Source organism: Alligator mississippiensis, chromosome 13 (genome assembly GCF_030867095.1).
Source record: "Alligator mississippiensis isolate rAllMis1 chromosome 13, rAllMis1, whole genome shotgun sequence".
Lineage (NCBI taxonomy): Eukaryota > Metazoa > Chordata > Crocodylia > Alligatoridae > Alligator > Alligator mississippiensis.
The window spans coordinates 47158145-47185352 of NC_081836.1; the positions used below are offsets into that span (position 1 = coordinate 47158145).

The 27208-nt window shown below is 39.9% G+C and overlaps 2 protein-coding genes across 3 annotated transcripts in view; one reads left to right on the forward strand and one right to left on the reverse strand.

Moving 5' to 3' along the window:
• The window catches only part of LOC102560315 (radial spoke head 10 homolog B2), a 40927-nt gene extending 36102 nt beyond the window's left edge, over positions 1 to 4825 (forward strand). Inside the window, exons 21-22 of one of the 2 annotated variants that reach the window (XM_019494757.2) lie at positions 462 to 684; positions 3892 to 4825. In XM_019494757.2, coding sequence (XP_019350302.2) covers positions 462 to 663 — 202 coding nt within the window. In that variant the 3' untranslated portion in view covers positions 664 to 684; positions 3892 to 4825. Of the gene's footprint in view, positions 1 to 461; positions 2277 to 3891 lie in introns of those variants that run through there. The other variant, XM_019494756.2, reaches the window with a different exon arrangement.
• Positions 1490 to 27208, reverse strand: CCZ1 (CCZ1 homolog, vacuolar protein trafficking and biogenesis associated). The gene is made up of 15 exons (XM_014610788.3): positions 27014 to 27208; positions 24449 to 24546; positions 24257 to 24350; positions 24082 to 24159; positions 23079 to 23126; positions 22397 to 22480; positions 18669 to 18844; positions 15142 to 15223; positions 13717 to 13778; positions 12438 to 12549; positions 11740 to 11773; positions 11190 to 11307; positions 4820 to 4978; positions 2917 to 3044; positions 1490 to 1850 (listed from the first exon to the last, which is right to left on the reverse strand). Exons 1-15 carry the CDS (start codon positions 27119 to 27121, stop codon positions 1795 to 1797), a joined length of 1437 nt encoding a protein of 478 aa, XP_014466274.1. The 5' UTR covers positions 27122 to 27208; the 3' UTR covers positions 1490 to 1794.

The window sequence follows — 27208 nt, forward strand, 5'->3', positions numbered from 1 at the left end:
TTTAACTGTAAGAATTGTAGAGAAAAATCCTTAGATGGGTCTCTCAGTTCTTCCTTTTGAGAGGTTTGCATTTTGTATAAGGCACTTGTTCCAGCTGTTTGTTTTTTGATGGCTGATGTTACATTGCACCTCATGTCATGCCTTAGTGGTCAAACAGCACCTTGAGAACTAAGAGAAACAACATCTTCCAACACATGCATTTTTTTTCCTTTTAAGAACATGCCAGAGTGTAACATGATTTAGATAATATGCAAGGATATGCGGAATTTTACCACTTGTTACTTAAAGTGGGAACAGCAGAGTAAACTTACTTTAGGAAGGAATTAAAAGGATTATAGTTTTTCCTTAGGGAAACTGACGCTGCACATAATCGCAGCATAGGTGTTTGCATAGCAATACAAGGTCTTAACATTTTGCAAGTTTCCTGCAGTAACAAGCCAGTCTGATCTGTTTGATCTCAGGCTTATCATCACAAGAGAAGAAGCCAAAAAACAAGAAGAAGCTGCAACAGAAAAAGCAGCATTAGAGACAGAGAATGGAGCAGTAAAAGAACCTGAGGATTCAGTAATGCAGCTGCCACCTCCTCCAAAGGAAGAAGCAATCATTGCTCCCCAGCCTGTGATTACTAAGGTTGCTGCTGCTTCAAAGAAAAAGAAGAAGTAGATGATGCTAAGACTAAAAGCTGTATGTACACAGGAGGTGTATTAATGCTAAGATAACTAGATTTTACAGAGCTAAAAGGGAAATCTAAACATTACAATATAAAGTTACAGGACATGAGTGCCAATACAATTAGTTCCACGGTGTTTCTTTATTTTGGAGGGAAGTTTGTTTAAGCACAAGCTAAAATGACTGCTCTTCCTCTTCACCCCAATATAGACAAGCCTGAGTCTACCTCCTGGCTTGAAAATACTTCTACACATTAGTGGTTACATGGAGTTTATTTGACTTTTCGAGAATACAAAGCTGGACAGCTAGTTAGAAGAAGTTTTACTATTACAGGTTATAAGGGCCACTAGGGTCAAATTTACCTGTTGGCGGTCTTGTTACCATGACACTGGTTTACATAAAATGTGAATCTACACAAGCTCTGCATAAGGTTCTTGCTTCAATTCTTATTGGCCTGTAAAGAGCCCAGCTGTTTCATTTTTGGACCTGATCCTGCATCAAGCCTTATTTGATCCGAGTGGGAACAACTCTCAAAAGAACTGAACATTAGGCTTAGTCTTTCTTCACCTTTAATTGTGTCAGCTCATACTGGAAAGGAACAAGTTAATTTAGTTGTATAAAGTAGAAGAATTCAAGGTAGTTCTTATACGCTTATAGTCCTTATAGTCTTCAGTGTGCTAGTGTAGCAGTCTGAAACTTGACTATGCCTGCTACTTCACAGCTGAACGCTGGAACAAAATCCCCCTCAATTTTATATGCTTGTTTATGGAAAAGCTGTACACAGCTGATCAATAAATGAGCACAGTTTGGGAAACATAAGTGCCCTCGAAGTGGTAACAATCATCAGTTTTATTTTCCAGTAAAATATTCACATAACAATATCCGAGAAATGGAATGGTACAGATGAATTAGACCGGGTTTAGTTTGCACATAAATATTCTTAAAATCTAAAAATCTTATGATCAGAGTTTACAGATTTTAGTAGAAATTTGATTCTTACAAAGCAAGTATTGCTTTACTATTGTCATTATTCCAGTCAATAATATGACTAATAACCTTTCATGTTAAACAAAAATGGGTTTTTTTCTGACATTTGGACATCTTCAGTAGATCAGCCCTTGTAGATCAATCCAAGAAGAAAATATTATTGAACTGTGTTGCACAAAGTTTCTTTACTTCTTCTGTAAAAAGAGAGAAAAATAATTCAGAATTCCACACAGTATTGCAAGTTCTGCAAGAGCATATTTTATTATAAAGACAAATAATGCTAAGGAGGAAAAAAAATTCAACTATGTCCAAGAGGAAGAAGACATTGCTATTTATTCTATTGTAGCCTGAAAGACTCCTATTTAAAAAAGTAAAAACCAAAAAAGGCAGGTTCAGGAGTAAGGTGACTGCATTCTGCATGTTCACAAGTTTGTTTTCATAAATACTTCGTTTGGGTTTTTTTTTTTTTAAAGCTGGTATTTCCAGTCTGCTGCTGTTGTCATTCTTCTTGCTGAAATGTGAAATGACCTCTAGAATAGCTAAAGAAGCATTTCCTATCTTGTTTTCACATATGGAAGTGAACTTGCCTCTAAATAAAACTTAATGACAAAAAACTGAAATGGATTAATCTTAACACAGGTTCCTTAACAACGGAATATTGATTATTAATACTTTGCTTCCACCGCCCCATCATTTCACACTGATGAAATCCATTCTCTTACTAAACGCTTTGTAAGTTAAGAGTAGTAGAATTCATTATCAGAATTGACATGTTTCTTAATATACATCTACAGTGAAGTGAAAAATACTTTTTGGGGAGGGAAAAATAGTATTTTAAGCGGTAATAATGATCAAGTACCCTTTGTGAGTAGGTTTTATTATTGTAAAGATGACAAAATACCCACAAATTCAGAAAAGCAGGCATATTCATTTCTAAATACAATAATGCACCTCATTTATTTATCATTCCTAAATTAAGTTTGCAGAGCAGTGCCATTAATCAAGGAGTAAGATAATGGTTACTAATTAATTATTAAAAACATCTTCTGAAAGTCTGCTGAATATTTATATAATCTTGATCTAGTTGCCTTGCAAAACAGGAACAGATACTAAGCCTTGTGCAAGCTGACCCAGACGGTCAGGAGGAAAAATACCTCAGTCAGTTTCTTATATAAAAGAAATATGGAAATCTCCCATTACAACATTCTGATCGCAGCAATATTATTTAAAAAGAGCAGTGAAAAGTAAAAAGCTCCTTACCATTAACTTCAATTAGGTTTGCATTTTTTTGATTCAAAATAACATATAGTTCCCGCTGATCAGACTTTTTCCCAACAACCCAGTAATCACTCATTGCCTTCACAATAATTTCCTCATCTTCATCAACTCTGTAAGAGAAGATTCATATAGCAAACCTTTAGGGAAGTCTAGGCCTGTATTAATAAATAAAGGACAAGTCAGAAAAATAACTCATTAGAAACAACAGCAATGAAGTAAGAAAAAATCTCAAGGAATGACCAGCACCCAGAGCAGCTTCGCTGTATAACTGTCCTAAAAGTTCCGAATAACTTAGACATGAACTGAGTAACTGATGTCACAGACTTACTGCAGTATGATAGAAACAGCCATCAGAAATAAGTAAGCGTACTGAATGCCAACATAAAACAGCAAGCCAGGGCCAGCAAAGGCTGCAGCCTTCATGAAGGGGAATTTGTTTGCTGGAAGCAAGCCAACCATTTATGTGGTCTATTGGACAACCATGCACATGAGTCCTTTGGAGGAAGCTGCCTGCTGACCCTAAAGGCACAGGGAAAAGTAACAGTTTATAGTACTACATTTGTTTCACCTTGGATGAATAATGTGAAAGAAGAAAATCCTGCAAATAGTTAGCTTTCAGGGTTTTGTTTTTTTTAAGTGATTAGATCAGGCTGTAAACCAGTTAAGAGCTGGATGCTTTGCATAGGTCACCCCCATCTCAATGTTAACTATAAATAAACTACTTTCCTTCCATCTCACAGTTCACATAAAGAAGTTCTTACATCTGGCCCTTGTCATTGTTGCATGAAACACCTTCAGACCAAGAGTCATAACTACTGTCTATAAAACTGTCATATCTTGTCTTCTGTTCACCTGCCACTGCTCCTTCATTTTGTAAGAGTCTCCTTCACATTTGCTTCCTAGTATAATTTGGCTTTTGTTTGTTCCCTCCTCCCTGTGACCTACTAAAATTTACAGGAAAACAGCACGAACAGAAAATGGCTCCAAGCAACTTGCAGCATGTCAGCTCAAGAAAAGCAGAGAAACAACAGGCAAGCTTTGATGCTATTAAAAATGACAGATAAAATACTTTAGATTTCAAACAAGTATGTGGATTTCCTATTTTATATTAAGTACTATTTTAAAGATGTTAGTGTATCAAATTGCCTGTCCTAAAAGATTTTCTTCCTCTGAAGATACTACCACAATTTTATGCTTTTGTTCAGTCTGGCCTTGTAGACGGAGCAAAAGCCCTGCTTATGGACTAGGGTCTGACAGGCACTGTGAGAATATAGCCAACAGCAGCACAGTTTTCATTTATTTATAGAGGATGCCCACTAAAAAAAAAAAGAGTCACTGTTAACATCTGGAAGTAAATGGAACCAATTTTAAAGGAACCAAACCCTGTTTTCTCCATGACAAGTTACCAGTCTAGATCCAATCCAAAGTCTAACCCATCCAGTACCCAGAGTCTGTAACGTGGCCAGCCCTAGTTGCTTCAGAGGAAGATTAAAGCACTCAAAAGCAGGTAAGGTGTGCAGTTCTCTGCCCCCTCATGTCATGTCATGTTGATTTCTTTTAGAGTGCAACTTAACCTGAAGCACAGGCCTTAACATCCCTTATAAAAAACTATTACCAATTTTGACATTTCTGAATATTTTTGATATCCACACAAGTCTCCCAATTCCTTTTGAAATCTGTCTCAACTTCCCATAGACAAGGGAGACAGATTAGAAATAGCATGCCAACTAGTTGCAAGAACAGGAAAGTCTGCTTTTATTATTATACTGACATGAACAGGAAACAAACCTCTGCCTGATGTTCTACACATAATTAAGGAATGCACATCAACAGATACGAGGATGATATAGGAAACACCCAAAACATTAATTAAAAAAAAAATCACCTGGTAAAGTCACTGTTGATATCACCTAGAATCTTCATGAGGTCAGGGTGAACAGATGTGAGTGATATGCTAGGTGTTTTCCTCATATGGACTGTACTTTTCTCAGCCAAGTTCATATGATTGAAATAGATAAACTTAAACTGAGGTTCCTTCTCAGACCTAGATAAAGAAGGTAATGTCTCAGTAATACAACATAATTTTTTAAACATGCATATTAATTTACAGATCACTAATCTATGCATTATATAAACTCCATAGCCGGGTAGATTTTCTCTGTACTAAACACTGTACTCCTTACTTTTCAAGGTCTCTGGCTAGGGCAGACACTGCTAACTAGAGAAACCTACTAAAACTCCTAGCACATCCATGACTATCAATTAAACACCAACAGACAAGCAAGTTTATAATCTCATCCATTCTCTTTTTGGCTTTATTTTTTGTCTCTATGTAATGGCATAACCTGCCTCTACAGGCCCTATTACCATACCCCATCCACCTAGTGGGAATATCTCTATCTCCCCTGCACATGAGGATTCACTAGCTTTGAGCATTTTCTCCCCCAAACTGACCATGCACGTTATGAATGGGATGGCCTGAAATCCTGCTGGTTGCTGAACTGGCTACCCTGGAAGCTTGTTCCCTGCTCTCCCAGTGTGGATAAATCAGATTCTGGCCTGGGAAGAAGTCATCACTAATACGTTTCGTGAAGGATCTCTAGTGATGCATCTGGTTTCCACTGACTGCTATATCAGGAAAGACTTTTATTGGGTAACCTGGGCGAGCCAATGACAATGGATCCGAGATGAGATGGTCTCTCTCTCTCATTTTATTAATGTCAAATAACTAAACTAAGTATAACTTGATTTTGGTAGCAGCCTCTACAATTCAGAGCAGTCTAGGCTTGCTCTTCGTACTTCAGGTTACATGTTATATTGTTTGGAATTCAGCGTCATACGATAGTGAGAAACTATCACTTTAGCACACAAGCAAGTGGCTCCATAGGCTGGATATCTTGCTCTCTTTTATGTCACCCAATTGCATTAGTGCCAAAAGAAAGTATCAGGTTATCAGGACACCACTGCATTAAAGTTTGAGAGGGCGTTAATGAGTTTCTGCTCCTTTAATTCCCCAGTGACATTTAAAAAGCCCCCAAGTATTTAATGATTTAATAGATTGACATAATTTCCAGCTATTTTACTCGACTCACTGCAATTCTGTCTGTTTTGAATATGCTGCAACTATAATTAATCAGTCAAACCCGTGGTTGTGGTTAGACTGGCATTCTTAGAACAGTGATGTTGTATGGCAGCCAAGTATCTCAAAGGACAAAGCAGCCTTTTGAAGAAAATGCTTCTCAAATGTTTTGTGGTAGACTCTCATTTGTGTTTCATATGAGTGCTTCAGTTCTTCCCAAGAATACTAAAGTGTCTTTTCCTTTATGAGCTTTTTACCAGAAGTTTGTCCATCATCATCATCCAGTAACATTTCTACATAATGAGACTAAGCTGGCACAGAAATGAGTAAGTGTCTATTTACTTAGCCTACCACACATGTATGCGGAATTAAAGACTTCTTTAGAAAGTGAGACTGTCAGATAAAAGCCACACAGTTGCCTATACTACAAACCTTGTCCTATAAACTTTCTCTGTCCTTACATAATCCTACTAAATAACCTTTTACAGAATCGGGATATTGCCTGCCATGGTTCCTTTGCTTTACCTGTAGCAGATTAGGGTGGTCTGTGTTGTGTCAGAGTCAACAGTAGTCTCATGTAGACTTTAGATTATGGATTGTATAGGACAGGGATGGCCCTGCCTCAGGCACGGCATTGGACTAGATGCCCCCTGGAGATCCCTTCCAGCCCTACGATTCTATGCTGCCTGTAAGGTACAACACTTTCTTTGAGCAATGGTACTGCATAAAGCCCACTTCACTTCTAACATAACTACACCCATTAAAATTATCTCTAGGGTTAGCTTCATCATCCCAAACAGACTCCTTCATGGTATATTAACCTGGCAGCAGCATAAGATGAATGCCAGATGCTGTATGGTTTAAACTCCAACATTTATAATCCTTCCATTTAGTGCATCTGTTATTCACAAACTGTACATTAAACTGAACCACATCCTTAAACCTCTATCTTGTAAATGGCCTGCAGCTTATCTCTGCAGTCCAACATACTTAGTACACTTGGGAAACTTACCCTCCCAGGCTGTCACAATCTATTAGAGTGGTGCTACAGCATAACATTCAAAGGAGCTCCAGGAAAAAGAAATATAACCACTGTTTGATTTTACATGGTGAAGGGCTTCTGCACAATTTACCCTTGAGCTTAGGGTTAGACGAAAAGTAATGACTCCAATGTCCCAAACAATTACAGCCATGAACTGTTAACTTGGGAAGTGCCCAAAGGAGCAGGGGGATGGGGACTCCTACCCCACAGCTAGTGAAAACCAAACCAGGGTAGTTTATCCCTGAATGAAACAGGGATGGATTGCCTTGCTTTAGCTTTCATTTCCCATGGGATAAAGAGCAAGCAGAGAGATGCTGCAGAACAGCTGCCCTCTAGGATGTCGCCACCTCTTTCTCTCGCTGCACTTGGCTTGTTTGTCCTTGCAAGAGATTACATTGTGCTCATGACAGAGTGCAAGATTTGCAGCTGTATTTTGATGCATACAATAATTTATATTTTTGAACTATGGTGCACATGGCAGGGGGAAGGGGAGACACAAGGCAAGTGGCACTATTAAAGTTGCTCACATTCCTATTTTAAAACCCTAATTTCAGCAGGTTCTAACTGCAGAACTTTAAACATTTAGGCTGAAATTTTTATTTTGGGTTGAGAGATTTACACTGAATTAAAAAAAAATTTTTAAAAGGTAAATTATTGAGCCATTTCCAAAAACAAAGATGGGGAAAAAAAGTTAAAAATCCTGGGGCCTTTTCCTTTAAGTCATGGCAGCCCAGGTCTTGGTATTGGGACCTGAAATTTGGGAGAGGGTGGCCTGTGTGTAAGGGAGGGACCTTTCCCTTTCCACATAAAGATGCACCTAAACTGGGCCACAAGTTATTAGCCTAGAAAAAACAGTAGTTTTCACATTCCTAGGAGATTTTTGGTGTTAACAGCTAAAGTTTCTTGAAAATCCTGTGCAAATTGGGTGCATTCCAGACCCAGGCTGAATGACTGGTGCAGTCCTTTCTGCGTTTGCAGCTCGACTTCTCCTGCAAGCCACATAATTACACCTGAACTGCAAGCAGAGAGCCCATTTTCCCTGTTCTGGCAGTGACCCTCCCGTCAGGCTTGGGAGGAGGCAGTCCTTCTCAAATGAAGAGGGGGCAAGGCCTGGACCTGCAGGAGGGAAGGAAAAAAGCTGCAAGTGGGAACCAAATGGCAGAACAAAAGCCAACCTGGCAAGAAAACTGGGGGCCATGACTGAAATTTCGAGTGAGGGAGGGAGACAGGCTGAAATGGATGACTGGGAACCTGAAGGGAGACAGACTAGGACTGGCAGTCAGCCGGGTTGGGGAAAATGGGCAAAGAGGTTGGTGACTGAAGGAGAACAGATGAAGAAGGAATGAAAGTAAGCAGATGAGAAGCTGATGGACCCCACAGTTTGTGGGGCTTTCCAGACATGTCTGGTTCAGGCCATGACTTTTTCCCCCCCTAAGGCCAGGGTTAATGCTGACGGGAGTGCCTTCAGTACTGGTGGAATCAGCTGCCATCTGCTTATCACCATCCTCTACACCAGTGCTTCTCGAAGTGGTGGTCCACGGACCGGTGCTGGTCCGCGAGCCACCGGTTCCTGGTCCGCAGCGAGTTGCCAGGAAAGAAAGAAATATATTTTGAGAAGCATAACACTGATATGTCATAGCGCCACAGTTCGTACGTTCCAACACTCCAGGTGACGTCACGTCGTGCGAGGTGAGGAAAGAGAAAGAAAGAGCCGGTCGCGCATTTGTGTAGCGCTGCTGCACGCAGTTCCTACCACTGGCTGAACCGGGCACCAGTCCCTGGCCCAATGGAAAAAAAATTGCCGGTCCGCCACATCAGATCGTTTGAGAAGCACTGCTCTGCACCTCTTTGGGCCTTATGGATTTATTCTTATATAAATGTCTCATGCCTGTTCCAGCGGAAGAACACTCAGCTCCTGCCTCAGTGCTTCACTTTGTTACCCAAGGCATTGGTGCTGGCTTTGGTATCACTGCTGAGTTCAGCTTCAGGCCCCATGTCATGCTAACACTGGTGCATGTGTTGGCAGTAACATGGACTCTTAGAAAGAGAACAAAAAAAATCAAACAAGAGAAGTCAATGCACATAAAGTGCATGTAGAGGTTGACTCAGGTGCCAAGTAGCTTTAAATCCCTTTATCTTAATCCTCCTCAAAAGAGGATTAAGTTTCAGAAACCTAAGGCCATCGTGCCTGAATGGGAGCATCCACACGAAGGTTTAGTAGTGCTTGAGCCTTAGGCTCATTGATTTTATGTTATTGAGAGATCTTAAGACAAGCCCTCAGTGTTTACCTCTAGCAGTCCATGCTAAAGGCAGTCAAAGTATTCCTTTCCTCTTACCAACAGGTTCAATCAATCAACCTGGATCTGCACTCTTTCGCTGCCCAGCACTTAGCAATATTCTCTTGCAGGTTTGTCACTTGATCAAATCTGAATTGAATTTAGGCAGGAGTGCAGCAGCAAGCTGGCCTCAGGCAAAGTTATGTCCCTGGACAGCTGAAGAAAAAACTTAAAAATCGTTATGCACAGTACTTTCTCCTTCACTGTGTCTCAGAGACTTAAATTTGCTATTGCTGCATTGGCCAGATTGTTGCCTGCGTAAACACGGAATTTGCTTAATATCTAATAACGTCCAGAATCTGTACAGGTCTCACCTTGTGTCAAACGTATAGCCCGCGGGCCAGATCTCAGATCTAACTCACGTACTTCATGCTACGTGTAGGGCCAGTCTGGTGCATGGGCTGGAACCAGCACCATGGGTGCTGCTCAGAGTACAGGTGCTTGGTCCAGATCATGCCAACATGGGCATTACATGCAGCATATGCCACAGATCAACCCCCTGTACCACATGCAGTGTGCACAACCAGTCCAGCCACACACACTGCATATGCCAGCCCTACTGTAGGGTTTAGCACAGGTTGAACACTGCATGCAGCACCCACCAGCCTGGTGTTGTAGACTGGCTCCAATGGACAAAGATGACTTAAGGCCCCAGTGCAGACCAGCACCGGAGCCAGTGTGCAGGGATGCTCCAACACAAGCACCAGATGCAGCCCATGCCCCAGAGCGTGGCCAGCACATGCTGCAAGTGGCACACAGGACGGGACTAGCTTTACATGCTGCATGTGGCACAGGGTGGGGGGACAGCATGGGGCGTGGCTGCATGTGCCACTGGACCGGCCCTGCATGCTGGCTCCAGTGCGTAGCCTGGATCTGGGCTGCAGACCAGCCCAGCAACCCTTGTCTGGCCTGTGATCCAGTTAAGTTTGACACCCCTGCTGTACTACAAGAAGGAATTATTTCCTGTGGACAAGTAAACCATGAAGATGAGGAACTTTAACAGTAGCTAGTGATAAACTTAATACTGGTCTCTCTGACATACCTCTGCTTCTCTGTCAGTCCTACACAGTAAAACAAAATTAAGATAAATTCAGCACCCTGTTACACCCTATAACTTTATCACTGCAATGGAGATTACTAATTTACAGCCTAACCTTTGTTCCTCCAGAGACTGCTTTTAAATATATAATTTTTGAACTTAGATGATGCCAAATATTCTCACTAGGAATTTGACCTCTATGAACTGCAAAGTTAAAACTAGTACTTAAAAAAAAAATCTTATCTTTTAGTTCTGGCTACCTTAGATCCAAAGCATATGAGCTTCAGAACAATGCTGGGTATGATCAGAATCAGGCTTTTCAGTTTAGTGTAGATACACCTTTAGAATTACACACTAGTTGCTTCAAAACAAAGGCAACTTAGATTCATACAATTAAGAATATGCATAAGTTGGTGAGAGATGAGTCCCAGTTCCCTTGCTCCTACTCTAGGGAAGACATTATGGTACCAGTGTTGGCCTTCATAAAAGGGGATATAAAACTAAGCCATGCTATAACCCCCAGACCCGTTTACTACTTTATGAACATGATTACAGTTTCTGTACAGCACCTAAATATGACAATGGGACTCTATAAATGCCGAAGACAGAAGTATAGCTAGAACATCTTATCAAATGTACAGGATACTAACTCAGAAAATACTTATGTATGTGCTCAAATTCTTATCCTTATTTAAAGGGCCATTAACTTCAAGCTAAAAACAACCTGACAGCAGTTTGCAAGAAAAAGAAAGTACAAACCCTGAACTCCTTTTATTGATGTTGTATTGTTCACAGATGTCTGATGCTAATACTGTGAGTTGAGGTCCAACAATGCTGTCCAGTTTACGGCAAAAGTCCAGTGTTAGTGGATTTGAGGCTATAAACAATTTTAAGAGGGTGAGTTTCTTTTTAACAGCACATCACATACTTGGCAGCTTTGTGGCCAAATGACAGCATGTACTTTTTTGTAGCCAGCTTTAAACATTCATAAGAATTTTGGACTAAATGTTGCTGTCAGAGTAATAGGACCTTATCAGTGTGCCTGGAGTTTCTACAGGCTTACCTGGGGCAATACTTAATGCCTTCCATACCACTGAAGCAACACAGTTGAAATAACCGAATTATTAAGAAGCTTATGAAAACATCCACAAGGCATGAGTTAGTATGACAACAATATGAATAAATACTTTGTATAGCAAGATCAGACAGATCTAAGTCTGATGATGTTTGTCAGGGAAATAGTAAACAGTCAAAAAGAAAATACTTTAATTTCTACAGTTCTTAACAAGTGATACAAACACATACTTACCATCAATCATAAAGCAAACAGCTGCACTCATGGCCTGAAACAAATCAAAGCAAAACATTTAAAAAGCAACTCAACTAAACCTATAAATTAATTGCTAACCTAGCTTTTACTGTAACTTAATTTTCAAACCTCAACTAATCTCCCCTCCTAACAGTCTATACAAGACAGTTTTCTTTGTTAATTCAGGCTATTCAGTGCTATTCACAGGGGGTCTAAAGTGCAGCTAGCTATTTTGTAGAACTTAAAAAGCAACCTGGCTAGGGTTTGTCAACACATTTGCTTTTGAAATCTTCATATCTTAAACTGGTTTCAAAACCATTCTGTTAGAGCAAAAACTGTGCACGCATCCACTTAAAACCACTTACAAATGGCTAATCTCCATTTAATTTGGGTCAGTGCTAAGACAAAGAGCTTTGAAAAACACTATATGGCTTGCTCTTTTGTCTAGGTTATGTCAGTAAAGCTATATAAAAGTTATGCAGAAACTTTAATCAAGTTTTCAATATCTGAATTATGAAAGCCCTCCTGGTAAACCCTCACAATTTTTTGAGGAAGACTGTTAAACTTCCAGAGAGCTCTCTCTCCTGCTGCTCTTATGTCCTGCGATAGGCACCTTTCTACAAAAACACAAAATGTACATAGCAGGGTTTCCCCACTTGCTACGTATTCACAATGTGCTGGAAGAAATAGTTTGGTACCTTATAAACTATTAAATGAAGTTCTTCGTAAGTGTCATCTGTATTTACAAATATTTTGGGGAACCTGCATTTTGCTTCTGGATCATTCAGATTAAAAGGTCCAGTAAGAAACCTAAAAACCAGAATTAAACAGATCATATGTAATTATTTATATATCTTACCCTTATTTAATACCCACACACACAAACACACACACTACTTAAATAAATGCACATATTTGAGGACAATTAGCTTCTACCTACCCAGCCAGTACATATGCAGACCCCACCAGCCTAGCATCCGAATGTGTACTCTTAAATTATTGCTATAGAGTCCAAATAATTTGTTGCCTATAATTCCTAATTGCTGTGAAGATGATGGTTGGGACATGTATAGCTTCAACAACTAGTTGTGCAAGACTGTTGCAGTGCTCCAGCTGATGGCTGCAGCTCTGAATCCTAAGGCCATCATGCATGATACAACTGCAGTTTTCCAACCGAGTGGAAAAGGGCACCCTTCGAAGTAAAAGCCACAGATGACTATGCAGCTCATCCTTAACTGGCACCAGGTCGCCAAAGGAAGGAAGTAGTGGAATCAAGTGATCTAGGCTCTAGTGTATTTATAAACAGGCCCTCCAAAAACTCTGGAAAATAGTTACATGAAAACAGCCCTAAACAATGGCAGTAAAAGAAAATACCAGCCAAAAGAGCAGGTAATTCAAGAAACCTGTCCAACAGCATCTGAGGGATAGTGCTTTAGATACCTTATCTATCCATTTAACAGGAGAGTAGTGCACTAGGTGCTTCCCAGACTGTGGGAAGCATTTGCCAAAGCTAAACACAAAAAACACACTGAACCAGGCTTTATGATTAAAGCAAGTCGGAGGCCAAGAAGGAACACTCATTCAAAATAAAGCTGGGAGGCAGAGTTGCCTCCTCAGAGTTAATGAATAAACTAGCAAGTCACTACATAGACCATTGTTTTGCTCTTGTATGACAAATCCTATGACACAAGGGAAAAGGAACTGGAACAATACTAAATCATTGCTCTGCAGTGTGTTAACAGCAGCAAGAGGGAGATAAGTATGCAGCAACTATAAAAAAAGTTTCTGCATATCACAGGCCAAAGTCTCCTCCTGGAAAACCCCACTGGAATAGCCTAGGGGTAGGAGTTGGCTCCAAGAATAAATGTCATACTTCTTTCAAAACCAACATCCCATTTTCATTCATTTTCATGTATGAAAACAGCCTAAACTTCTATTTCCGGAGGAAAATCAAAGAGCATGGCAGAGATTTGCTACCTTCCGTAGTGTTGTAGATTTCCTGGCATTTCTGCACGTATTGGAGAATCTCTTCCTGCCAGCTGAAAAACAAGCAGGAAGGTCACACTTTATTACAAGACACTTATTATTCCCATTACTTGTTGCTTGGAAGTCATAAAAAATGTTCAAACAGTGGGCCATAACTCTCCCACTAGAATCTGCAGTTAATGCAACTAGAAGTGAGGAGAGATAGCGTAAAGCCTGGGTATTTTGTTTTCACATTTCTTATTCTGAACACTGAGTTAAAACTTCACTTGGATATATAAATCTCTCTACTCTTACGGCTCCCATTAACAGTGCCTGAGCAATCAAAAGAGTGAATGAATTCATGCTCAAATTACATGATATCATTTATTCCTGTGACCCAAGGAAGTATCTTCATGGTATCATTGTAACATGGAGATGCAGAGAGATGGAGTTGTTCAGGGTCCCAAAGAGCCTGTGGCAGAGCCAGAAATTAAATCTATATTTCCCAAGTCCTAGACAAGTGTAACAAACACAAGACCATACTTGCTTCCTCAATCAAATCTAGTTTTGCTGTGTTAGGAGTAGCATAGGCTGTGCAACATTACTTGGATGGCTGAACTGCATTTCATCCAATGGATACTCTACGCCAGTTAGCCACACTGCGGAAGGAACTGACGGGAAATACTCAAGTGACATTAAAACTGTGTTTGTAAAACAGATACAACTCAGTATTCACTGAATGCTTACTTCTGTACTTTTCACTGAGTATTGTAGATAACTTCCCTTTGTTTTGCTGTTTATGGTCAATTCTAATATTTTTAGTATTTACATTGAGTTGACCCACATCTTGTGGTCAGCTACTGTGACCTGCTTCACAGTTTGAACCCTTATATATCTTTATAGCACACAGACTATCTACACATACAGAAATGAAGGAATACTGCTCCTTTTCCACTTGTGAACACCAAGAGTGACATCCAGTGGCCAGTTACATATCTACCGATGTGTCTTTCAGAAGCTCCATCAGGGGGTGTGTTGGATTATCCCAGCCCCTACTTATTATACAGTGTTGCCAGTATCAGTATAACCAGGAGATCTATAACATTTATTTGGCAGGTCACCAAACCAAATAAACCTCCATTTCTGGTCTTTGATAGAAGGACCGCTTGCTCCAGAATGCAACATAACATTATGGTAGCTCACTTGTATAGTCATCATTTGATCTGATTCAGGTCTCAGCATGGGAGTAAGATTCACAGCCTTCCAGCCCAGAAGCCAGTGTTACCCCCAGCTCTTTACTATGATGCTATGGTAAAGAACATTTGCTCCCCCTCTCATTTCGTGAGAGTTCCAGTCAAGTGAGTTTATTTATATTAGATAAAAGTATAAAAGGCAAATTCCAAGTTATTTAAAAAGTGAGACTAGACATATCCCTACCTCAGGCTCCATGTGCCTTGGAAAGAGAGATGTCGTAAGATATTTGTACAGAATCCTCATGTCATCTTGTTCTAGTCCACTCCTGGAACAGAAAAAAGTTAACATAGCAACTGTTTTTCCTGCTTTGCTTCTCCGATAGTTTTGCACCACAGCTAACATCCTTCTAAACAGCTGAGCAAGGCATGCTGATGTCTTTGGCAGCAACAGAACTGATAACTCACGTGGCAGGTGCCAATGCCCGGCCTGCAGTCATCTGCTCAGGACATAACTGCACACCATATTCCCAATAAGTGGGAACCTGCTATTATGCAAAATTAGTTAGTGCACAGGGACCAAGAAGGACACCGCCCCCCAAGAGACTGCCTGAGGAAGAGCAGCACCTGCCATTCAAAGGATTAGCAGTTCACCAAGGTTGGAGGTAGGCTCTGGAGGTTGGGGAAGGCTAGCTAAGAGGCTAAGGAGGGACATATGGAGGCTGTGCCATGTGGGTGGGCTGGGGGGAGCCAGGCTTAGGGAAGTGGTGACCACAGGGGCAGCCATTTAGAAGGCTTGGGAAGGACAGCTGAGGTCATGAGTGGGACTTACAGGTGTGGAAGACTAGGAAGAAGGTAGATTTTAAGGCCATGCAGCGGAGGCTCCACACAGAGGGGCTGTGCGACCATGAGTAGAGCTTTGAGCCCAGGTAGGGGATAGAGGAGCTACAGATGAAGATGTGGGGGGTAGACGGAGAGGTCTGAAAGCTGCTCAAGCCTAAGGTGCCAGTTGAAGGAGCAGTGGACATTGGGAGCGAGAGGTAAAGGGTGAGAACTGGGGTACGAATTGTTTGAAGGAGATCACTGTACCCCAATGGGCATGGTGTTCAGTTCTTCCCGCCACAATGGGAAAGCACTGACTTGATATCCTTGGATCGAGATGAAAGCCGAGGTACATAAGCCAATGCAAGCCAAGAGGCCTTACCAATGGCACCCCAGGGCCTACAGGGGGATGCCCCCAAGACAGACACAAACCTAGAGAATGGGTAGTCATGGCAGCCAGACCCTTTCCTGTGCACAGCAACCACCTTCCCCACCATCCCCCATGCCCAATCCAGCAACCCCACCTACCCTCATCTCATCATTTGATTTCCAATCTTAAAATGATTGTATTTAATCTTATACATTCATGCCGTAATTTAGAGTACATCAAGCATACACCACAGACAAGAATATGACTTGCACTGGGAGGAGGCAGCAGTCTGGCAGCACTGCATACAAAACAGTCTTGGCTGCACTCCTGCACCACTTTCTTTCCTACAGTTAAATACTAGGGTAGGTTTCTTTTTGATAGAAAGCTTATTCTGTAAAACAGTTATAATATATTCAAATTAACAAGCAAGCACATCACGAGCTAAAAAAAAGTCTTGCCTCAGTTTATTAGCCTCCATTTAATTTCATAAGCAAACTTACATTGAGTATGTACTGGAATCTAGACAAATAAAATGGGAATCTATTTTCTGAGACATGGATTACTTTAAGTATTATTTTGCATGTTATTTCTCATCTAAACATTCTGCAAGTCTCCCCTCACTTCCCAATAGCCTGTGAATATGCAAACCTCACACAGCTGCTCCCCCATTGAAACACGATGCCAAAAGCAGCTGTGCCATGTCAATAAACACCCTAAAAATCACACACAGCTGAAGAGTTATCAGTTTTAAATTACATTAATGCGGCAAGCTCCAGACAGTACTTGGTTTCTGTTAAAAATGCAATCTGTTCATATTTTCTGCAAATGAAGTCAGACTGGATTAAAAGTAGTTTAGACTGCTGCAAAGTACACCTCTCCTTTTCTAAATGCACGGCTTGTAAATTCAAGTACAAATTCATCATTATTCTTTAGGTGTAAAAAGGCACTTTAAAAAAATTGCAAAATTGTTACTAGATGGAATAACTACCAAGAATCCGAATGACATAAGGTACAATAAAAATGAGAACAAAATACAGCAATTCTGATAGTATACTATTTAGAACAGGGCTATTTATCCATTTTATGGACCACTTTGGATATATGAAAGTTAAGTTTCAGAGATTCAGTAAGTAACTTAAATCCTACATATTTTTGTTCTCCCTGTTACAAAGAAACCATAAGAAACCTGACAGGGAACTTTGTTTTTTACAACACCCCCCACATTTAGATAAGACCAATTTCTGATTTATAACTCCACTTGAAGTCAGTCAAATTGTACAAAATGAGTCACTTCAGAGTATGACCCTATATTGTTCAACACGTGTACGTATGTAAGAACTACGACAATTATGACATTAATAGGATTTACACGTCAAGTCTGAAATCTCTCCCTGATTATTTGGAAGTGATGTAATTTGGTAACATCTTTCCCTCAGCTACAACATGTACAAGGTTTCCACATCAGCAAACTGTTCAAAGTTTGTCTGAATTGAAGTTAACGTCCTCACTGCTCCCTTGAATATCAGAAGTCTACAGAATAGAAATTCTCCAGCATTAAGCACCATTACCTCCTGTTGATTTTGGGCACTAAAAAGATCAAGGATCAAGCCCCAGATTTAGTGCATGAATACAGAGAGAGAGAGCGCGCAAGGCATTGTTCATATATTCGGCATGAGTGCCAACTGTAAGTCATCATTCAAAAAAAAAAAAAATGCCCCTCTGGAAGATCGCTTGTGCCTTTAAATACTGTACTTAAATCGGTAAAATACTTCAGCTGAATTGCAAATATTTAAAAAAAAATATAAGTGTGATCTCCAGTTTTCTTACAGCAACAGCTTCGCTTTGTGAGGGATATTTAAAAACCCCTACAAATGTACCCTACAAATGTGAGGTTCTTGACCAGTAGATTAAATAACTGGCTAAACACCCACATTCTTTAGAACTTTGAGACTTAAGTTTTCTCTGGGGGAGAAAAAGCACCCACAAAATTACATACTGAGCTGCAACTGTGGCAAAGTGACTTGATAATGTAAATGACATTTCCACTTTGGACAGTGTTTGACAAGAAAAATCATATTTATATAGTATTTGAGTTCTTGCTCATTTCTATTTTCCAAATCACTGAAAGTAAAAGCTCTCTTCATGCATGACTTTCTCTTCCAATCTCCCCATGCATGTTTCTAGAACAGGAATCATCAAGAAAGAATAGCTGGTTACAGGACCAATCCAAAAAATGCCCTATAACATCCTACAAGAAAGCATGTATTACATATGCATGTCTGTGTGCATCATAATTAGAAGGAACTTGCCTGCCACAAAAAAAATTAGAATTTTCAGGCATTTCTTACAATCTATAATGCATGCAACTTCGTAGGAAAGAAAACTGCTGACAAGCAATCTTTCACTCATCCCACTAAAAAGTTTTCTTCTTTTCATTTAAGTTTCATTTCTTTCTACCAAATCTAAACTCTGTGTTTTCCTGCAGTATGAAGAGAATACCTTCTCAGAACTTCAGTCACTATATCAATTAAAAAATAGTTATTAAAACTTTCCCTCCTGTAATCCACAATTGAAGTACCTACCAGATCAGCTGATCATTGTAGAGAAAGGCAGTATATTTGACTATGTCCAGGCTTTCCTCCATCTTATTAATAAATGACTGGATTTTCAAGTAAGTCATTTTATCCAATGGAAAAAAGCTGATCCCACAAAACACATCCAGCAGGTCACAAGACTGTAAATGCAGTGTTTGCAAATACTGAGGAAAGAAACATAAAGGGAAGGAAAAAAAGTTATTTTTTTTAAAGTTTTTTGAATATTTTAAAGCCTCTAAAATTTACATTCAAAGTTATACCTTAGTCTTGTCAGTAACCGTTTTTGGGTCCTGCTCTTCACTACCTGCTCATGGCTTCATAAGGATTAGGGTATGGAAGTACTGCACTAAATGTTGGTTTAATAATTTTAAGTAATAATCTAGGCCCTGCTAATTATTTGTCATGATGGCTCATAAAAGAAGGCATGAAGAAAATAGAGCCTCCCCAAATCCTCCTGATGATAAATACTATAAATAACTGGAATTATTAGCAAGAGGCTAATTTAAAAGAGACAAAACAAAACACAACACACCTTTCACAATTTCTATAGAAAGTAACTAAGAAAACTGTAATATCTGCATAGGGTATTTTCAAGATACAAGAGCTTCGGCTGCTGACAAAAGTGGGGAAACCCCGCCGCAAAAACCCAGTGCTTTACTTTCAGCTTGGTGCACTCCTGCAACAAGCACAGTGCAGCGTATGCCCACAGGAGGAGCTGCATCAGCTATTAGGTAAAAACACCAAAGACACCCGCTGAAATGCACAATCTATACAAATGTTGGGCAAACTGTACTGTCACTTCGCATTATTAAAAGGCAAAAAGTGATGAACTTCTACTCCTTTCAGCATAGTATACTCTATTGGCTTTTCCCATTGTGGGGAAAGCCAAACACTGATCTCTGTATATACAAAACAGCACACTTAGAACTGTTATTTATTATACATTCAGTTAAGTTCTTAATATGCAATATAGGGAAGTTGGACTCTATCAGTTATATGCATTCATTCTTCTACAAGTTCATAAAGTTAGCCAACCCAATCTATTAGATGGAAGAGCAGAATGCTTTAAACTTTTTCAAATATCAGTGTCTATATAATATGCAGCTCCAAAGGGAAAGTGAATAAGCATGGAATCAGGTATTTTTTCTTTGCAGGTCTGTCTGTCTGATATTTGTGAGAGAGACAGAGAGACAGAGAGAGAGAGAGAGAGATGAGCAAAGAGTATGAAATGCAGGTACTTGTCCCAGCCTTGCAATCATGCAGTTCAGCCCATGCACCAGCACCGAGACCCAATTCATCTACTGTGTCTTGATACAGTTGTAGGGTACCTGGAACAATTTACGTGACTCGCATCTATTGTGGCTGAAAAGCATTATGTGCTTGCTGCACACCTGAAATTCCCCACTGGAAAGACAAACTTCCTTCATTTTCCTTTCCACCTAAACCTTTTGAGGTTTTCTTTACAATCTTCTGTGCATTACGGTTGTAAAGTCAAAAGTCAATTCTTTACCATGCTCTTTTTTGTCCAGCTATAGCCTAAACTAGATGTACAGAGGAATACAGCAGCAAAACAGGAATAGTCCTATAGACTACATTTTTCCTTTTAGGAAAATCCCAAAGGCCCTGAAACCCTAATATGCTTTCAGCTGCAACATCTTGTACTGCATGAACTTGAGATCATTCTGAGCCTCCTGTTTCTTGCTACAGAAGTAACTTATTTACTAGAGCTATTTCTATAATTCTGGAAGAATCTGAAAAAACACTATGCTGATGGAACTTCTACTCTTTCTTTCTAGCTGTAGGTTAATTGTTTTACTTATTAATCATGCAGAAATGATGGCTTATTCAAGATGAGACATGAATTGTTTTGCTTCTGTAAGCAACCAATTCACCTTTGAAAATGTCTATTATTCATATTTTTTTAAAACAAAATAAATTGTAAAGATGTGTCTGGAGAATGGCAGTACAAAGACAGCACTGAACTAGAGCAGCCAGTGATATATACCCAGCTGCACTACCAGCAAGCCACAGACCTATGCCACAGTACCAAGTAAATAGATCTGATGATGATTGTTTCTGTGATAAGTTATGACCGAACCCATTTAAGAACGTTTACACTATTTTATTCATTTGTTCTATTTTATTAATTAAGTTATATATTTTATTTATTTGTGATAAAATATCAGTTGTGTAGTTAGTTCATATTTATAGCATCTGGGGCACGGCAAACCATGTTAAATATCGGAGGAAGAAATTGAGGTCATTTTTTAAATCAAGAGATTTATCAATAAGAAATAAGATTCTATAGTATTTTGGAAACTATTTTACTGCCCTTTTCTTACTGAAGAAGCTATTCAGAAATAAACCCAGCAACTTATACATGGTCTATATCACATCTCTTGTACTATTCAGAAGAATTACTTTAAAAGAATATTTGACTTGCAAAGTTAAGCACATCCAGTCAAGCAACAGGCAATACTAGAATCAAAATTGTACATAGTCCTGTCTTCTATCCATGCATAATCATAGCCCTGCCCAGCATCACATAAGTACTCTGGGGCAGGGGCCAACTGAATCTGGTTTGGTCCTGGTCTGAGCTCTTAAAACACTAGAGAACTACTCCACCTCTATTTTTTTAAAGGAACCTGAACAGTATAACTCAGCCACTGGAATCACTGTCCACCCTGCCTCAGGCAGCAAGGTGCGTATATTCCTCTGCCACTAAAATTGAAGAACTACCTGGTAACAGCAGATTCTCTCTCTCTCTCTACACTAAGGATAGTACACATACTTTGCATCACTGGAAAAAGCTAAATTGATGAGATTGCCCATATTACAGATCTGAACTTTATTCCCAACTCTGCAAGATGTAGCCTCTTAGCAACCTTATTGGAAAAAAAACAACACCTTATTGTCTTGTCTAAAGCAGCTAAAATGATTATGTAGAAACCTCATAAAATTTCAGTCTAAGTTAAAAAGCAAGTAGAGAAAATTCCAGCCTGAAGATTAAATTTTGGAAGTTACCAGCAATTGGATAGCAAAGTGTCAGGAACCTCTCTCTAGGGTATCAAATTCCAGCACTACCTATAATGTGAATACCAACTTTTTGTAGCCAAGTCATTTATATAACCCAGATTTAAAATCACAAGAATTATCTATCATTTTTACACTTCTATGGGACTTTTTCTGCATCTATACATGCACAGAGATTGCAACACAAGGCAATCAATTCAGAAAGTTTCCTGCTGATTTTGAGTGTACTAGCACAGCTGTGTAATTATGTGTAATAGCATATAGTTATGCAAATTACCTTGTACTGACTATTGGGGAAATATTAGCAAGTATGATTTAGCCTTTTAAGAACAACTGTCAGGTTTTAAGTTTTAATGTAGATATTAGGATTAATCCACCTTTAAAAGATAACCATCTTTAACCAACTCATTGCAGCCTACCAAGCCGCCATACACTATTTATTCAAAATTCTTCCAAAGAGACTCTTCCGCAACACACGCATTGTGACAATAACGTGTTAAAAAGTCTCTCTCTACATCTATAGGTATCTATCTGTCCAGCTAGCACTTCACTCCTTTGGTTTTCCCATTGCATTCCATGTGCTGTGCATTGTATTTAACTCCAAGAAGGATAAAGACTGGACTTGCACATTTTATTTCCTGTTCAGTATCACACTGTGCTTGTATAACAACAGTAGAACTTACCCGGTGAAAGAATTTCTCTAGTCTCTCTTTTAGAACTTTTATACCTCCATCTTCCATGGCTTTGTGGAATGTGCCATTAAAAAGCTAACGGTTCAAAAAAAAGATGCATTAGGGAGGTAACTTGTAATTATAATACAATTATTTCTCATAAATTAATACACTTGTAATTGAATTTCTGCACACAACTGCAATTTCCCAATTCCATACTTCCAAACTGTCCTTCTCCCTTAAGAATCTCTTCTTTAGATCCAAGTTTACCCTTTCCACTCTTAAACTCTTTTAATTTACGTAATTTGTAGAAATCAAAAACTGAGTATTATAAAAAGGCCATGTGTCATTGAAGAAACAAAGACCTTTTTTATTTACTGTATCCTGTGCCCTGACCTTGTGACAAGCAGATTATGGGTCCTTACCCAACAGAGCCTAAGCAGATTTTGTGGAACTATGAAGGAATAGTTTTAGTATCAGTGTTCAGTTCACTGCAAAGATGACAAAAAAAGGCATCATTTTTTGCCTACTCATCACCACTACCACTGTTTCAGAGGAAAAAAAAGTGGACTGTATGGATAAGTCAGGCCTCTAAAGGTAAGTTACTTGCTTATGTTCAGATGGCAGAGGACAAAAGGTTTTCTATTTCCATCCCTGAAGAGATAATCTTAGTATAACAAGATATTACCCTTACCTTGAACATGCTGTAGCACTGCTGTAGGACTGAACTATAAACCTTGTCCTGCAAGATGGACAATAAAGCATTAAATACAAAAAAGGTACTATTCTAAAAATTTTGTCTAGCCTACATGGCTGAGCATATAAACCAAGATTTAGTAATATACCATCTTTTATATCTAAAAAGTATGTTTTATAACACCTTAATTTCTAGCTGTTAATGGCTACAGATGAAAAAGCATTTACAGTGCACCTGTAAGGTATTTTCTCAGTTCATAAGTGATTTTTACTCCTCTTTTGTGCTGCGTGTAAAGCAGATGGCATTAATTTGTGTGTGCATTTAATATACTGGAGGAACAATGAGATAAAAATAACTGTCTGCTTATCAGTAAAAGTAGTTAATTCCAAATCAACTTCCCCTGACCTTTATGCAGAGGTAGCAGGAAGATAAGGACTTAGGGCAGTGGAAAACTCAACCTCCAATTATCACTGGAATAATGTTAGAGGTTTTTATTTTCTGGCAATAAGAAAAAGATAGGTTTGTTTTGTAGGAACAATTTCTCTATGAATATAAAACAATCTCACATGTAGACACTGAAAAGTGCAAGCAGGCTACGCGGTGGTTTAACACTGCTCCATCTACATAATTACTTTGCCTGCTTACAGTTAAAATTAGTTGATGATGCAACACTCAAATGAAATGACCTGGTAATTAACTGTTTGATTTTTCTATCAATTCATTCTTGAGGTTTCTATTCTTTTAGTGTAGTTTTAAAGTCCTCTTTGGATATTCTCTCCTAAAGCTTTGCCTAGCATACCTTTAAAAGTCTGTTACAAAAATTTCTGTCCTACACCCTCAATTTTCAGTGGGCAGCTATATTCTTATAATCAATTCCAAAGCAGCTCAGGAACTAAAAATACTATCCACATAAAAGATACTCTTCTATTCTTAGAAAAAAGAAGTTACAAATAAAATTTAACCTGAAAACCAAAGACAAATTAGAATAGTTGACTGTTACCAGTAGCTCCTCTTCCTGATACTCAAAGACTGGTTTTCCATCTTTGTGGTGTCTCTCTATAATGGGATTCCTTACAACCTAGGAAGTGGAACAAACTGGACTTAGACAATGCAGAACATATTTAGTGCATTTTAACTTCCTATTTTAGGAAGGCATAGATCGTGTATACAAATACCATGACCATCCAGAAATTTTCTTCCGGTTCATTGAAAAATTGTCTATTCTTCTGAGTATGTAGGGATTTTGCAGGTTTGGATGGACTAAAGGTCCTAGGAAAAATTATATGGATACATTTAGGACAATTTCTAAAAAGCACACAATCTGTGTAATTTTTGTAATCAGCCATGCAAACATGACTGCTTAGTACCTTGTGAACTGTACTATGGCTTCGCATAACCCCACATTTCTAATTTTTTCATTCTTTTCTACTTCGTTTGGGTGATAAAATAGAATCTTCTTTTCTTCCTAAAATTTGAAATAAGAATAAAGATAACTAAATTTTAAATAGCAGTACTAAAACAGGAAAAAAATCATTTTTAAATAAACAAATTCCTTAGTTTTCTGAAGGGTGTTTTAAAATCATTTTGTAATAAAACAGGCTTATGTACTAATAAAAAAATCCTACATTGCACATTGATATGGCCTGTCATCCAAAAGTTGGAACATATAAGAATCACTATATCAGCTGCATAACAGCTCATCTGAACATCACACTCTTAAGGCAGGATAGGAAACCAGTTTACCTCTCTCTGCATATAACTTCCGCGCAAGATATTTATCCTACACACTCATGCAAACATTAGTCTGTACTTTCAAAAAAAGCTTATTTTCTTGAACACCCAGCAAACAGGTTAGGTGTACAACATTATAGAAAAGTTAAGTACACTTTATGATGTTAGTCATACATTTTGTTATAAAAAAAAATTAAAGTCTTTAAAGCAAATTCTAGAAGCATTTCGGTAGAGATGGACATTTAAAGCTAAAACGTTTTACCAAGTTAAACACTTCATTTCCTTTCATATAGTATAGGCAAGTCACTGCTTTGACAAAAAAAAAAAATTATTAACAATATTAGTTGCCTTCTCCTATAGCACTTGACAAACCTCTGCGCAAAGTACATGAGAGTATTACTTCATTTGTCACTGAAATAGATGCAAATCAGGAGGTTTGCAGCACCAGTTTAACAGCCTACTGTAATGCCATCAGATACTCTAGTCAACAGAAGCCATAAGTACCTACACACAGTAAATTAGTATCTTAAATCAGACAGCTGGAACTGTAGGAAGAGAGGTAGGCAGAATGTAATGCATCAGTTGGCTATTTTCAAACTAGTATGTCATCTATAACCATCTCAGATAGCTTGACAGATCAGGCCAGCATCATTGCTGCCACTAACTTACTAGTTTAATCTACATCAGTGGTTCTCAACCTTTTTTGAGTCAGGGCACCCCCCTCCACAACTTCTCTAAATGTGGCAGCACCCCCACTTGAGAACCACCGTCGTGCCCAACTTATCTCAGTGCTTCTCCACGAGATGCTGGTGCCTCCAAGAAAAACTGCCCCATGTGTCTGGTGTACAACCAGACCAGGAAGGGCTGTGGCATGTGCATACGTTCTTCCTGCATTAGGGTCCTCCAATAACCCTAAAACAGACAAGAGAGCAAGCTCATGCTGCAGCTCATCACACTGCAATCCTATATGGTATCTCCTGGAAACAGAGATGTCATGGCAGATGTAACTGTCCCATGTGCCTCTGTTTCCAGGGGGAGCATGGCAGGGAGAAGGGGAAGGCAAATCAGGAAGGGCTACAGCACGAACCAGCTGTCCTGCCTGCTTTAGGGTCATCAGACAACCCTAATGTGGGAGGAGTGCGTGGGGCAATTCTACATGGCACTGCAACACCCTTGAGAGGATCTTACAGCACCCCAGTTGAGAACCACTGATCTACTTACTCACAACCAAGACCAAATAAAAGCATCTTTATGTCAACTTGATTCATTCAGAAGTGCATTAAACCCTGCAACAAACAGACACCTTTCTCACAGAAAGAGAGAAAGGACTTATCCTGTGCATACCTACCTCTCGGGGACACTGGGTAATGACCAGGGATCCTGGCTTTCTCCGATTTTAAGAAATCCCCAATTTTCGGTTAAAAAAAGTAACCCCAAATCCACATTTTTCCACGATTAAAACGAAAGGCCACTATACACAGATCTATATATTAGTGGCATTTCATTTAAATCGCAGAAAAATGAGGATTTGGGGTGACTTTTTTTTTTTAACCGAAAATTGGGGATTTTTTTTTTTTAAATCAGAGAAAACCAGGATCCCTGGTAATGACTTAATGCTCACAAGGTACTCTGGATGTGAAAAGTGCTAAGCGCTGCATGGTATTATCACACGCTGGAAATAACGGAGCAGTTAAAGACTACTGAAGGAAGCTAAAAAGCCTCTTTTAAAAACACCGATCCTTCAGCCCAACTGACTACGCACGAAGGTGCGACTCGGGGGCCTATTTTCTGCGGGCTGCCAGAGCGGCTCCCGACGCTTTCCCCCCTCCACAGCTGTTAGACCCAAGAGCAGGGTCGCCCCATGGCAGCGCTGGGCTCCCTCCGCCGCCCCTCACCGCTCAGGTCCCTTGCAGGCCTGCCTGGGGCTGGCAGGAGGTTTTCTGACCAGGAAAGGAAAGCAAAATCATGTTTCGGGGCGGAACCAGGTCGTGGCAAAACCAAAAACAAAAAAAGGAAAGAAAAAAAAGAAAGAAAGAAGGGGCGAGGGGGGCACACGAGGCCAGGGAGGCTGACGGCTCCCACCTACGGTCCCATGGACGGGACCTCGCAGCTCTAGTGCAGCCCGCCCGCCCCGTCCTCGCAGCTTCACGGGCAGCCGCGCCCCGGGCCCAAGCCCCGCTCCCCCCCGGCGCCCGCGGTACCTCGCCCTCCCTGGGCCCCAGCTTGGGGTTGTAGATGAAGAAGCTGAGCAGGGCCGGGGCGAGCTGCTTCTCCTGGCCCGCTCCCCCCGCCGCCGCCGCCGCCGCCATCCTGCGCCTGCAGCGAGCGAGCCGGGGGCCGGCGGCCGCCACACACCATCGGGGAACAGCCCGGAGCCTCCGCCACTACCGGCACCG

Excerpts from the sequence above, each read along its gene's own strand:
- CCZ1 (XM_014610788.3), bottom strand. The coding sequence starts at position 27,121 with ATGGCGGCGGCGGCGGCGGCGGGGGGAGCGGGCCAGGAGAAGCAGCTC. Across the intron at positions 3,045-4,819 it reads ATCAACAGTGACTTTACCAG|AGTTGATGAAGATGAGGAAA; the intron begins GTGATTTTTTTT and ends CTTCTCTTACAG. Across the intron at positions 1,851-2,916 it reads AAACCTAATTGAAGTTAATG|AAGAAGTAAAGAAACTTTGT; the intron begins GTAAGGAGCTTT and ends CTCTTTTTACAG.